The sequence below is a fragment of the Salvia hispanica genome, chromosome 2 (assembly GCF_023119035.1).
Source record: "Salvia hispanica cultivar TCC Black 2014 chromosome 2, UniMelb_Shisp_WGS_1.0, whole genome shotgun sequence".
NCBI lineage: Eukaryota > Viridiplantae > Streptophyta > Magnoliopsida > Lamiales > Lamiaceae > Salvia > Salvia hispanica.
In genome coordinates, this window is record NC_062966.1 from 2,613,269 (window position 1) to 2,628,406 (window position 15,138).

The following is a 15,138-nucleotide window of genomic DNA, read 5'->3' on the forward strand; positions in this document are numbered from 1 at the left end:
TGTGGACGCATGCTCAACGGCAAGGCACGGCACTGAGCCACCTCGTTAACACGCATGCGCATGGCTTTATTCATCCAACTACTATGCAATCAGATAAATGCAAACTACTTGGTGATCAAATGAAGAACAGCTCAGTAGTTAAACAAGGTTTACATAATCCTGCTCTGTCTAAAGATAATCACATGATACAAACCATAGTTTCCCTTCCATCTCCAAGCAATGTCGAACGTTCTAGAAAGTCACATCATCGAAGCTCTGACAAAACTCGAGAATCTGGACGCTTCATCATGCATGAGTGCTTGCGGATTCCCCTCCTCAATCTGCAAAACACAGCAACAGCCAACAATCAGGGAATGCCATGGTTCCATGTTTGGAAATGCCAAATTATTTAATTTCTCTAGATTGGCTAAAGCAAATTCTTAAAGAATATTTTCTCTACCAGTATCCCTTGATCCAAAATGAAGATATTGTCCATGGCCAGAACAGTGGAAATGCGATGAGCGATCGTGACAATAGTTCTGCCTTCACATTCACTCGAAATCGCCTTCTGCAGCTTTGAAGCAGTTTGAGTATCAACGTTGGCTGTGCACTCATCTAAGCAGAGCACCTGAATCATTCGTATGGATGTCGTGAATTGATCCATCTGTCATAACAAGTAACATTCTTGTGGACAAAATTATCTATTTCTCGTACCTTAGAAGACTTGAGAAGCGCGCGCGCAAGGCACAGTAGCTGTCGTTGTCCTACTGAGAACGTCGTTCCAGCCTCCTTTACGTGGATATCTAGTCCTCCTGCTGCTTCTATTTCCTCCTTGAGACAGCACTTTTCAAGAGTATCCCATATTTTTCTGTCACTAATCATCTCGTATGGATCTAAATTGTCTCTGTGAAACCGAGGAAGGTAAAACACATGAAATCGAAAATAAATGACCAATCAGCAAAAGTCATCCCAAATTACCTCAATGATCCTTCAAACAGAAAGGGACTCTGAGGAACAATAGCAATTCTAGAGCGGAGATCTCTAACAGGAAGTATAGCAATATCTAAGCCGTCCACTAAGACACATCCACTGCAAATTGGGTTGAGACGGAATAACACATTCAAGATGCTCGATTTTCCAGCACCCGTTCTTCCAACAATTCCAACCTAGCCATATGAACAAACATCATGTAATAATTTTTTCTAGATGTATTTTGCAAAGAATGAAGTTGTAAATGCTCACACTGAGACATGATAGTATGAATAAATGAATTTATAGAAAATTTATCAACATTTGCATTGAAATCTGACAATGGACATCGAAACTTGTATAGGGAAACTCCGTGTATAATAACATAGTCATTGTCTAGGATGAAAATAATAAAAAAAAATTCAAAATAAACAAGGCTATGAGAGAGAGAAAGAGAAGAGGCATATATTTAACTCACGTGAGATCCTTCAGGGATAATAAGAGAAACGTCCACGAGTGCAGGAGGCAGCGAGGGCATATAACGAAGGGTCACATTTTGAAACTGTATTTTTCCTTTTGAGGGCCAGTTTGCATCAAGTACACTTTCTCCAGTCAGTTTTTCAGGAGAAATGTCGATGTACTGGAGTGGAGGTTAATGAGTTAATCGGTATCCGAAGGTGCTAAATTGCACGTCTTAGTTCAGTTGTCTCACCTGAAGTACCCTCTCAACAGAAACCATCTCCTTCTCTGTTTCAGTGAAGCTTGTCAGGAAGCTTCCTAGCAATGACACAATCGGGGAAGCATAGGAAAGAGCTAGCCCAACCTACAGAAATGAAATGCATCTTAGGTTCCGCTAGGCTAATTTATTTAGCAAATGCTTGAGAGGATAACTTTTTACCAGTCCTGGTGTACCCAAACTGATAGGAAGATGTTCATCGGTTCCAAGAATTGCCATCACAGCCACAAATGACACGACAAATGCAGCCAACAACTGGTTACAAGTTTGAAATGAGTATGGTACGTGATTGAATAAAGAGATGCAGTTAAACCAACATCACCTGAAGGCGAAGGGAGAGCCATAAACTTGCGATGACTTCTGTGTAGGAAGTCTGCTGGTACATGTGCACGTGCTGCACGAATCTGATAAGGAAAAAGTCCTGCGCACGACCATTTAGAGATTAAGTTGTCGAAAAGAATATCTGTGACAAGAATAGTAAGTAAAGAAGGCCATAAAAGCACAAAGCAAGATAAAAACTAAGTAATTATCCTCAGCAAAGAATATGGATTTTTAAGCTTCACAGATCTAATCAAAAATGTTTGTTGAACACATCTACTATCATGCATCAGAAATAAAACTTTTTTGTACAGCCAATATGCCCTGATAATGTTGACCAGGAGCTTGTAAAAACAGAAAGTAAGATAATCAACCTTCTTTATCAACTCATGATTATATACAAGTTACGTTCATATAACCCTATATAGGTTGAAATTTAGTTACCGTTATAAGTTATGCGGAAACAATTCTGCAAGGTTCTGTCATTAACAGCTGTGGAATTTTACCTCACAATTGAAAGCTCTAATAGTTGGGGAGCCTTCCAAGATCTCCGTAAATGATGCATAAATGGGTGAACGGGAAACACTGTCCAGTCTCCGCAATTCACGTGATGTTGATCTGTAGTAGAACTATAGCTTCTCACTTTTAGTAACTTGATCAATAAACTTCATCATATTGAAAACTCACTAACCATTCACAAATATTTTGTATGAAACATGTAACATAATTTACTTAAACAATACTATACTATTAAGCATAATGCTTGACAAAGCGCTATATTGTTCTCTACGTATCTATTAGGCAACTTGCAGAATTTGCTCTTATAGAAGGACAGTCTATCAAGAATCAAGATCAATGTTTAGTTTACCGAATACCGGAGAATTGTTTTGATATAATTAACATATGTTTCGTTTACACAACTTGACAAAGTTTCCAAAGTTGGATAAAGATATGGTACAAACCTGCAACTTTTTGTAGATAAACCAAAATGGTATTAGTAATAACAAAAATGTGACCTGCATAGTAAATGATAAAACATTCAGTTATCAATATGTTCAGCATATACAAATTATTTCAATCGTTAGAGAATATCATACAAGCTCAACTAGAACGAGGGTATAGATACCTGCACAATCGATAAAACAACGGCAATCCCAAGGAGGCCAACAAAATTGGCAAGGAGAATGTTGAGAATAAATGGAAGTGAGTCATCAATTGCGTAGAGATCTGAAGAAAATCTGTAGATTCCGGTTAGCATAAAAAAGTAAAACTGGAAAATTATCCATCATAAAAGGCGCAGAGCATGCTACCTGTTTAATATTCTTCCACTTGGTGTTCGATCAAAGAAACTAACGGGTGAATCAATTAGTTTGTGGAGCAATTGGTCATGCACTTTAATAGCAGCCCGTAAACCACCAAATGCAAATGAAAATGCCCTCACTAACGTCAAGAGTGAATTAACCAAACAAAACAAGCAGAGAATGACCTGCAAGAGCAAATGATACCAACCCAGTTTAATGTAACCGGCAACTGAAACCATACATTTCTTTTGCAAAGAATATTCAAATTGCATCCACCACACAATCTCAAATATCTTTTAACTAAAAATTATATAGTTCGTAGTGGATTTTTGTAGTATTGTCTGACATTTTTTGCGAGTTCCAAAAACAAGATCCAACCATATTGGTTACCGAGTTCTCTTACCAGTGATTTTTTAGTCATTTTAATAACAAGCTGAATGAAGCCAAAGACACCAACCATACATCTGAGCATTTACGGGAGAAAGAAATGCTAACCAGATAAAAGGTGGTGGAAAACTTGCTTTGGTTGGCACCCGTCGTGTCGACCCAAAATGACAGCCAGAGATCATTGCCGTTACGCGAAGCTTGCATTAAGATTGCTGAGAGACATGATATAACAGCAATGAACCAACCAGAAAATGCAGCATAGTTTCTGCAGAAGATAATAAGTTAGGTTAACGGGATTGATATCTTGCATTATGCAATGAATTTATACATTGGTTAACTCACTTGTATACTTCTGATTCAACCCTCCCTTCTTTTCTTGCCTCAACCTCAATGATGTCTTGGGCTTCATTGATAGTGCTTATTGAGTCAAGTTCACGGGGTTTCTCCATTTTACCATCAAGATTTGGCAACTTTTCATTCCTTTGCACCTCAGTAAATGTGTCGAAGTCATTTAGTGATAGAAATGATATGTAGGAAGTGACAGAAGAGTCAGTTGGACTTCCTATCCATTTCACATGCCCACTATCCATCACAACTATCATATCTGCCAGATGAATTGCCTGCAATCATTACTGGCGTATAAATGTTGAACAATCTATACAAAGATAGAAGTGAGCATAAATAATAAATGAACCCGATGCTGCTACACCACACAGCCTTGAACTTAAAACCCATAGAAAAAGTCGAACCTGAATATTATGTGTACAAAGAATGCGTGTTTCCTTGCTCATAAGAGGACCCATAATTGCATGTTGTATTATGGACTGAGCAACATGAGCATCAACTGCGCTCAGAACGTCATCAAGCATGTATGTGTCAGACCCATGATAAATGGCCCTGACCATGCCGATAAGTAAAAAGAAAAAAAAAAGAGTTTTTAGAGAACATAAGAATGTTCTATCATGAATTATTGTCAAAACAAAGAACTACTCCACCTAGCAAGGGCAAGGCGAGCTCTTTGACCTCCAGACAAATTAAGACCTTTCTCACCAATACGAGCCATATCACCTCCGTTCATTAGAGAAATATCAAGATCCAGGGTGCAAGCCTCTAACACTTCTGAATATCTGCTTAATTACAAGGGATAGGGATGTTTTTATTACAACATTTTTGGTCGACCTAAAACTACAATAATATTCGTCTTTGCTATCTCCCACTCACAAAAGTAATACCTGTTCTGATCATAGTCCTTTCCAAGCAAAATGTTATCGCGGATTGTTCCAGACATTATCCATGGGACCTGAAGGTATACAAGTAAGATTATTTAGTTTTTATTTTACGATTTCTCTTAGATGGTAATAGGAAAGATAATTGACCTGTGGTACGTATGCTTTTGATCCAACTAGATATACCGATCCATTGATGAGTCTAGTTTCACCGAGCATCAAGTTCAAAAGGGATGATTTACCTGATCCAACCTGTAACCCAGTGGAAATCAAACACTTAAATTAAGGCATGTGATATTATTAAAGTGGTATGCAACTGCAAATCATCACTTAACTTGTTTTAGCAGAATAAAAAGATTGATGTTCTGAAACTTGTTCATCTTTTATAGTATTTACCTAATCAGTACTTAATATTACAATCCTAACTTTATCTGTATCCATCCAATTAAAATACAACCGTAAAAAAGTACACCAAGCTGTTCAGTTACCTGGAAATTCAAGAAAAATGCATTATAATGCTAACCTAAACTGCTTCAAAAAGAAAATTGCTAAACTAATACCCTATATCACCAAGTTCGACAGCAATATAGAAAGATTAAGAAAAAATAAGAAGAAAAAGGAAATAAGATACTTCTAGAGAACACTAACAGTTTTGAATTGTTAAATTCTAATAGCTGCAGAACAAATTCATCTAGCTTAGTCTCAACTTTTTGTGAAATATCCTTCACTTAATGAAATAAAAGCTTGCTACCACAGTAAAAATTTGTTAAACTTACAGATTTGATGAAATCAGTGGTACTGAAACAATAGAAGCTATCACATAATAGCCTTTTAGACGAAAAACTTCTCTAACAGTATTTGTGATATGCGAAGAAACATAAAAGTAGACGCTAGCCAAAACATCAGGTTAGCTTCTTTTTCACCATGTATAATCCAAGATATTATTGTTTAACTTTATCAAATATTTGAAACATCTCTAACAATTTACTTAGCATATAAGCAAATGGTAATACATCGAAGATTTACCTCACCAATAATCGCAACCATGAAACCCTTTGGGACACGAAGATTTACATTTTCCAGAACCAGATTAAATTCCTTCTCATCATAGCTTGACCATATACAAGATGCCTCATCAACAGAAACAGCCAGCTCTTTTGAATCAAATTTCTCATCACAGAACGTAGGGGATGATTTATTCAGTCTGGTATCATTTTCTTTACAAGAGAGATACTTGTTCAATCGTCTAAGTGATATAGCTGCCTGTGAAAATCATAAATAACTCATATACTTTGACACATGGATGAATATAGTGTCGAAAAAGAAACTTACGTCTATCAGACCATTGATGACCCATGGGAACGAATTTAGAGGAGAGATCAAATTATTAAACAGAGCTAGGCAGGTGAAAACCTGAAACGTTAACACAAGTGCAAGTAAGGAATTTAGAATTATCAACATAATTTCTTCACAAAGTGTTTAAATAGTTGTGATACCGTTGCAGCATCAAGCTGGTGACCCATCAAAGAGTAGAGTCCAAAGGTGAACAAAGAGAAAAGGGTGGGTGTCGTCGCCCAGAAGAATACACACCATGCATCCAAATATTTCCTAGTCTAAGACATGAAATTACATATCAGATGAAGAATAGGTAGCTTTTTTTGAAGTCTGCAGTAAAATGTCTGCATTATTACCGATAAATGTTGGACTTCAGAGGATCTTGTCTTCATCAACCAGCTCGCGAACAGAAGCTCCCAACCATACATTTTTAATGTGCGTATATATGTTAGTAACTCCGCCGTTTTTCTAATCCTGGAAAATGGGACATATCATATTTTTTGATATTCTATACATATATCACTCGTGCAACTGAGTCTCATAATGTCAGGCTATCCACATGGTAGACTCAGTAGCATTCCTCGACATCTCATGCTTATAGTATACTTACTATCATATCATTTAGAAACTTATTGAGTTTAACCTTATTTGAGAATATATCTTGTTATGTTTGTTTTCCTGAGCTTTTGGAATTTCCTAAAAGAGACTGGATCTGATTATTCGAAGGGAAACAAAAATTTAAAAAAATTAAAGATCTTGAAGATGACGATTATGTAAATGCATATGTTGTACACGCATGTATCTGTGCATGAGAGCACACACAAAAGCTTTGGGGACAACGCCCTCAGCCATTTCATGGCTTTTAAAACCTCTGAAGTCAACCACATACATGATGAAATAGAATTAGGATTTTTCGTCGTCATATGATGATGGAACAACTACAGTAATTTCAGTATGAAAATAAGATAATCTTAAAATCTTCTGAAACATTAATACAAAAGATTCTATGAATGACCAGTAGACTCTCAAAAGGAAAGAATAGATACCTTTCATCCTTCTGCTCCATCATATTTTTGGTTGCATGTGCAATCAGATTTGCAATCCATTTGTTAACTGTATATTTAATCATCACTACCCAATTAAAAACATATCAGTGTAAAACCCTGCAACTTGAAGTTATATAACATCTCCTGTTTTTGTTTAAAAGGCAATATAGAACATGTGGTTTCTTGGATAGATATTACAGAATCAGTAATGACATTATGTTTCTTGCAACAAATTTCAGTTCGAGGTTGAGTAGGTCACCAAATCTTACATACACATGGGACAAATCCCCTTGTTGATATCATGGCTCATCAAAAATCATTTGGAAGAACACATGGGTGCATTAATACCTTGTCCTACTTCACTACAAAGACTTTTGAAACGAGGTGGAAGTTGCCTCAGTGTAGGAGTACGGACGTCTGAAGCAGTTTACAAGCCTTACCAAGATAAAGCGGAACAAGTTGGATCTTTTTAAGTCAAATGACAGTATGGTCGGTGTTAAGAAATGGTTTTTCTGGATCGGCTAGATAAGGTCGTGGTAGATGGGATCCAACATCTACCTCATATTGAAGAGTTCTCTGCTGAAGTGAAAAAGGAGGAAATCAAGCACAAGATTATACTTGATCCCAGAGGTACGATCCTTGTAATATCACCCATGAATAAAACAGAAGCCATGTTTTCTTGACTAACTTTGGCTTGATTATTGTCCAAGGAAAATGCCAAAAAAAAAAAATCACACTCAGAAAATTTCTAAGGTTAAACCCAAAACTGACATAACAACAACAAAAAATCGAAGGCGACAACATATATCAAAAGGACATCCGTGTCTGCCAATATAAGGCTCAAATAAGCCAAACAAAAGCAAGGTGAAGGTAGCATCAACGTCAGCAAAGCGCAGCTTGACTGCATAATGATACATAGAATGATAACTTAAATTGAAAAGTTTATGTTGCTAGCATGAAGTTTCATGCCAACATATTTAAGAATGATTTAATATGAATCATGACAATCAAACCCTACATACCTGGTATGAGCAAAATAGTTATAGCTATCCCAGAAACAAAGGCAAACTTCACTTGTATGTATAACAGGTAGAGAGCGATTCCTATTTGCAAAGGCAAGCTGACACAATTACACAAGAAAAAGATCCGTGAATTTATTAGTAAACGATGGATTGCTTGTCATAATCTTAAGCATATTTGTCCATCATATGTTTCTAAGCTGATGGTAGAAAGATTTTTCTAAGAGGTTTTTTTATGTCAAATGTTATTTCATGAAAGAAGTTTCCATTCACTGTAATTATGAAATGAAACTGACCCCAAAATATTCGATGTAGTGCAGAAAAATCACATGATTCGAGTGATTTAAAAATGTTTAAGAATTATAACCTCCACATATCATGAACACTGTTGCTCAGGTTTACAATTCGATCTGCATCCACCGACATGAATGTCTGAATTTCTCCTTCAGAAAATTTAGATCTCTCTGCTAAGCTTACATGAAGACACTGAGAGACAGAGACATAGATAGACACATTCCGTAAACCATATAACAGAAGACTGCACATTATATGACAATAAAAAGGGTCCAAACTGCAGCGGGAGCAAATTTAACATTCTGTGGGGCACATATGTGAATCCTCACTGGACAAATAAACAAAATTTGCATGGAATACAATACAACTCACGACTGTACAAGGAAAGAAATATACATGCATGCACACACCATTACACGAATGCTATGAATTGCATTTTTAGTGCAGCTACTCTATGAAAAATACCTTCCGATAGATAATCGTCATAATACCAGATCTCAACTTCAGTCTGAGTTGTGCAAGACGAAATGAATATTGTGTGTCAAGAAATGATCTGCACCGTTGAGGTATAATACTAAGAAATTCTTTACTCAAACAAAATGAATTTACTTTTGCTACAGTACAGTCAATAATTCAATATACATGAATGCAACAATTTACATTATTAGCATAAAATCACATACGAATCAATCAATCAAGTAATGGGGCACAATTGTGTTGAAGACAAGTACATGCACATGTGCATGGTCCGCTGTCTAATACAAAGCCAGCGAATTGATAGTGAAATAAAAGGAAATAAAACGGAAAGGAGAAAGGATGTGAGCTGACACTCTGAATACACAAAATGTATATTTATCTGTGTGATGCTGCTTCATTGACAAACGAGAAAATTTCCCAGTTACTGTTTTTGAGTTCATGTTTGCTCTCACTGAAAAAACTCAACGGAAATCATGGCTGCTGCCTATTTTCAACCAATCTTAACCTAGAAAAATCTGAATGGAACAAGGGACATTAGTATGTATTCCACTCGCAATAGAATATCCATAAATGACAGAGGCTTTCTCTTTTTTCCTGTGTTTTGTGTGGGTAGAGTTAATTTTGAAATCAACTAAGGCAGCCTTGTAAACGCCCTGGACATAAGTCCTTCAAATGCTTTGTAATCGAAGAGGTTATGAAAGTAAAGAACATACAAAGAAATTGCCACAATCTCTTTCATCATATTAACCATCAATATGTTGAATTATGATAGAAGACTACAATGGGCTTCAAAGTGAAAGAATGTACAAATATAAGTGTGAGGAATTTTGGTGTAGGAGGTAGAGAAGAATATACTTCATGGACATGCTTGAGAAAGAAAATTACTTTACAATCGATACCAAACCCAAGGATATTGCAAGAACGTAACCATCAACAGTTCTGGCACCTGTCAAATGAAACATAAATCTGTCAATATTTTGCACCTCATCAAGTATTAAATTTCTGTTCAGATCATTAGCAGTTCAAAAGGATGAGAATCTTTAGAATTTTAGTTCCTAATTGATATAAACCTCTACAATATATTAAACTTTTGTGCTCACAACTTCAGTTAACTTGATAAATAATGGAGTAATACTCTAAATAATGGAGTAATACTCTAGAGTAAGATAACATTTTGCTTCTTGAAAATTGTCTGTCTTTTTGTTTTACCCTACATGCATACCTTTCTGGAGAAAACGAATTAGCATATTGAGCAGTAGAGGTCCTGCAAAACCCAGGCAGTCATTAAGTACCTGCAAGAAAGGTTGTAAGCAAGTTAATATGAATTTTAAGAGTCATATTGCAATTCTATATGAGCCTTATTCCATTCCAATCTAAAAGGAATCAGTTGACACCCAAAACTGAAGGAGTTTTCCGAACTGTCATTTCAATCCTCTATAGTTCAATGGAAACTGGATTTTTGTCAAATATGATCAAGTCAATCATTATAAGTAAATTATTCATTCCTCACCAATATTTATCGTTCTCAGCTGATCATTTTCCTATATATACATACGTCAAGTATGTTGATACACCTCCAAGAATCTATGAAGCTGAAGCAACCTTAGCAGAAATAGATAACAAGCAATAGACCCTTCAAAGGCTAGTAGGAGCTACTAGACCAATCTCATTAAGCATTTAATAAGAAATTGGTTGGGATAGCTCGATTTGTTTAGCTCGTGACAATCACCACAGCAAACTAGTGTGCTTTATTTTCTCATATATAATGTTGATTATCATTTGATGTATGAAAATCGTCCCTTATTTGAAACATCTTTATCTAATTAGATCTATTTAATTTAATTTTTGTAATAATCATGACTGGAAGCACAACTCGCAAACCTGTTGCGATACTAATACAAATATAAGTATTACCTTCAATACACCAATGCAGAAATACGGCCACCCATATGCTGAGCATATCGCCTTGAATAATGAAGGGTGTCTATGATTGTTTCTATATTGAGCATCCCACATTCCCAATAGCAAACTATGGCAAGACGAAGGATCCATATCTATAGGTAGCTGAAGCAAGTCTTCGAAATCAAGTTGTTTGTTTGAACCTTGTTGTATAACAGGATCAATTATTTTGAATGTTAGCAGATGCCAAGCTTTGCATACAATTCCCTTCAACAATTGAAAACAGGTGTCAACTTATCTATATGTAAAAGTGAAGAAATGAAACGTGAATAGGATGAACCGAAATAGTTTCATTACATTGACCCCAACACATGTTAAACCTTGTTAAACTGTAAGAGTTCGGAAAAGATAAAAGTGGAAATTGCCAACAGCTCACTAAAGTTTTATACTCAACTAGATTAAGGTTTAACCAATAAGATAAAACTAATAAGGAAGTTAGCAATGCATGCATTTTGCACTTACCACATCTGTAAGAGAACCATCTTTATCTTGCCTTTGGTAGGGGAGGAGCGGATCGACCACTGAGCTACATAAGTGCAGATAACTTTAGAAAGACAAATAAAAGAAACAAATGCCCAGTTACAAATTCTGTGATGTTTGGCTAATTTGACATGTAGATTATAGTAGAATAAATCCCATAACTGCAATACGAAAAAAACAAATCGAATAAGGAAAAAATGAAGAACGGCTGCAAGAAAAACAAATGTAGTTTATGTTACCTGTTTCTATAGGACACAATCCTTACTCTGATAATGTTAATTAATGTTGCAAATGTGATATTGAGAATAGCCCCAAAGATTTCCCTAAACCATCTTATAACCTGTGACAAATGATAATGTGAACACAAGTAAGCACTGAATTGAGCACTAAAAAGACAAGACCCAAAACTGCTACTTTTATCGAAACCATGAGTTTCCATATGCATCTTATTTTTTGCACAAGTCTCATACAAGTGTGATTATCCATACAATGCATAATATCTTGCATTTTATCAATTTTTATTCATTCCAAAAAACTTAGGAAAGCAAGCAAAAAGGCAGACAACAAAGAACTGATGGAAGAAAGGTGATGTTTATGAATAAAAAGACCAACTTTTACTGATTAATATTTCAATCGCTCAAGCTGCCTTAACCTTTGCATCTGTACTCATACTTTTAAAAAATTTGGGATGCACAATATGTATATTTCTATATTTCCATATATTCTTAGGAGAGATCACCTGAGGTGAAGTAAAAACTATCAGTAGTCGTGGCAGCAACAAGAGGAGTTTTATAATCCACCAAACACACAGGACGCCATGGCATAAGAAATCCATCCGAGTGTCACATCTTGACACTACCATAACAGTCATCTGAAAGTAAAAATTGAGAATTTCAAATATCACTGTAAAAACAAGAAGAAAGTTATGTTTTCCTAGAACCTGTAGACTTACCCAAACCAAGAACTCTGAGCATGCATACAGCCATTCATGATAAAAAATGGTTTGGGCACTCATGCTTGCCCAAAAAAGCATAACTACATCAAACAACTCAAAACACAAACCCAAAGCAGCCAGAACAGGGAATGCATTGTATGCTGAAAGATGCACCTGAGGTCATTAATGAAGAATTAGAGTGATGAACAGCAACTGATAATAGAAATACAGATTAAGCAGTTAAACATAAAGTCCTCTAGTTCTGAAAATCACTCAACGCCAGTGAAAATATCATTCAAGGAAGCATTCAAAAAGTTTTAAACCTTAAGCCACTAAGCAATTCATAATTAGAGTCCCAAATCACCAAAACCTCGTGAAACATATATCAGAATGACTGACCTCTTCCTATGTCTCATCAGAATAACATGTTCTTAACAAGAGCAGTTAAAAAAGAAGTAGAACGAAAAAAATCAAAACTTCCAAGCAAGCATGGTCGATGGCATACCCTCCTCAATTGCCTCCCACGCCTATTGATGATCCAAAGAACAAGAATCATAACCACAGTAAGCATGTTAGCTCCAAAGCCAAGTACTGTGAATAATATTAAGGGGAAACAGAGAACAAGAAGAGCTTCTGTAATTTTGGTTTCATTTTAAGTTGATGAAAGATGAATGAAATCAGAAACATATAATTGAAGGATATAAATTGTTGAAACACTCTGAAACTCCATTGCGATTCCACACCTGTATAAAAAACAACAATTGAATTGATTTCTCATTAGTAGCATTTTCTCCACGTTTTGAAGACAGAGCCATCTCTGTTTACATGCTCGGTGAATTAGGGAGTTTGAAGCATAACAAAATGTAAATAATAACAAAAATCTCGACGAAACATTTACTCAAACATATTTGTTGCATTTTGAGAAATAAGTGTGTGAAATCGATCAATGTTTGTGGAAAACACAAAAATTAAAACATTCGTAGCTTACATATGGAGAATCGGGACAGATGAAGCTCGGGAAGTCTGGCATTGAAGTGAAGACTGAAGAAATTAGTTGAAAGGCGGCATTCACTCTGTGTTATATGCATACTGTCTTCACTCTAAAAGGTGGCACAACAAAGTTTAATGAATCAGATCATGTGTTTGCCTTTATATTTTCAATTTTATTTAGTCTGTGAGTGCGACTCCGGTTAAGTGCTTCTTTATTAATCTTCTCAAAAATCTCTTAGCTGGTCTTCTGCTTCCAAAATTAAATAATACTCCCTCCGTCTCGAATAATTCGGGTCACTTTGACCGGGCACGGGTTTTAAGAATTGTAATAGAAAGTGAGTTAAAAAAGTTGGTAGAATGTGGGTGTATTAGTTTTATAATAAAATGTGAGTAAGAATGAGTTAATGGAATATGAGATCCACTACCAAAAATAGTAAAAGTGAAATGGGACAAATTATGTGGGATGGACCGAAATGGAAAACTGGGACGAATTATCTGGGACGGAGGGAGTATACCAAAATACAATCTAAGATTGAGTCATCAGATTATTTTAGTCATGGAAAATTAGGTATGACTAATTATCTCATGATTATCCATCTAGGATTGAGTTGTAGGGATGAATCTCATGAACCAAACATCCTATAAATTTAATATCGGATACAATCTTGCAAACCGAACACCCCCAAAGATACAATCTAGGGTTGAGTCATCAGATTATTTTAGTCATAGGGGGTTAGCTATAACTAATTATCTCATGATTATTCTAGGATTGAATTGTAGGATTAAATCTCATGAACCAAACACACTACAAATTTTATTGAATAGAATCCTGCAAAACAAACACCCTTAGTTTACAAATTTTCTACTATTAAATACTCAAGTAAATATTTTAACAATTGAGTTTTGTATTGGATTTGGAATTTGTTTTTCTTTCCTTTATTTACTTTTTCTGATACTTCTTTTTCATTTTCCTTTTTTTTTCACTTTTTCTATCTTTAGCTTTTAATCTTTTGCCCACTGGGAATGCAATAGCCTGACATTGAAACTAAAGCAATTAAATTATTGTGGATAGTGGATTATGGTGAAATATGCTTTTCTATGGATAGTGGATTATGGTGAAATAAATATTAAGGAGAATGAACAAAAGTAGATGATATGTACGACAGTCACGAGGGTCTTTTTGTTTAGAAATACTGTATATTCACAAAAGTACAACGATATGGGTAACACAAATTTTCACTTTTATAATTTCATAGCAATTAAGTTTGAAGTAGATGATCATATTATATTATTTTTTTTATCTAAATCGATTTCCGATAAAGTGAAAAATAATGAAGTAAACTTCACAACATGAAGTTGTGATATTAATGTACTAATGATCCCACATTTATTTTTGAACCTTCATTAAACTTGGGGAGTATTTAAGAGACTTGCATGTAACAATTATCGTGCACAAATATGAGTAGTAGCCGTTTGCCTAATCAAAACCAAGGCTGTGACAGCGTGCCAAGGGTCGTGCACCCTGAACTTGGACATGCAGCCCGACGCAACATGGGTAAACAAGTATATGTGGCCTGGCATATGACTGGATATGCTATCCAGTCATGCACACACATTGACCGGAATCAGGGCTGACAAATCATGCGGATTGGGTCACTATCGGATCAACCTAATATCGACCCAATCTT

General features: G+C 35.6%; 1 protein-coding gene across 1 annotated transcript; it reads right to left on the reverse strand.

Annotated features, from left to right (window-relative positions):
* Positions 1 to 92: 92 nt before the first annotated feature.
* Positions 93 to 13,578, reverse strand: LOC125208254 (ABC transporter C family member 13). The gene is made up of 36 exons (XM_048107835.1): positions 13,449 to 13,578; positions 13,163 to 13,203; positions 12,966 to 13,053; positions 12,479 to 12,634; positions 12,266 to 12,397; positions 11,766 to 11,866; positions 11,509 to 11,572; positions 11,002 to 11,253; positions 10,310 to 10,379; positions 9,973 to 10,033; positions 9,076 to 9,163; positions 8,684 to 8,802; positions 8,320 to 8,417; positions 7,298 to 7,364; positions 6,608 to 6,725; positions 6,413 to 6,529; positions 6,249 to 6,329; positions 5,943 to 6,179; positions 5,067 to 5,168; positions 4,923 to 4,990; positions 4,686 to 4,817; positions 4,440 to 4,587; positions 4,033 to 4,310; positions 3,799 to 3,955; positions 3,313 to 3,488; positions 3,129 to 3,240; positions 2,965 to 3,018; positions 2,509 to 2,631; positions 2,007 to 2,105; positions 1,847 to 1,939; positions 1,661 to 1,771; positions 1,427 to 1,588; positions 958 to 1,145; positions 694 to 883; positions 440 to 607; positions 93 to 320 (listed from the first exon to the last, which is right to left on the reverse strand). Exons 1-36 carry the CDS (start codon positions 13,488 to 13,490, stop codon positions 240 to 242), a joined length of 4,374 nt encoding a protein of 1,457 aa, XP_047963792.1. The 5' UTR covers positions 13,491 to 13,578; the 3' UTR covers positions 93 to 239.
* Positions 13,579 to 15,138: the final 1,560 nt, after the last annotated feature.

Bases quoted from the DNA above. Each gene is read 5' to 3' on its own strand.
- LOC125208254 (XM_048107835.1), bottom strand. From the start codon at position 13,490: ATGCCAGACTTCCCGAGCTTCATCTGTCCCGATTCTCCATAT. The intron at 3,489-3,798 runs GTTAGCATTTCT...TTGCTCTTGCAG, and splicing joins TTTCCACCACCTTTTATCTG to GTCATTCTCTGCTTGTTTTG. The intron at 608-693 runs GTACGAGAAATA...CGAATGATTCAG, and splicing joins CGCTTCTCAAGTCTTCTAAG to GTGCTCTGCTTAGATGAGTG.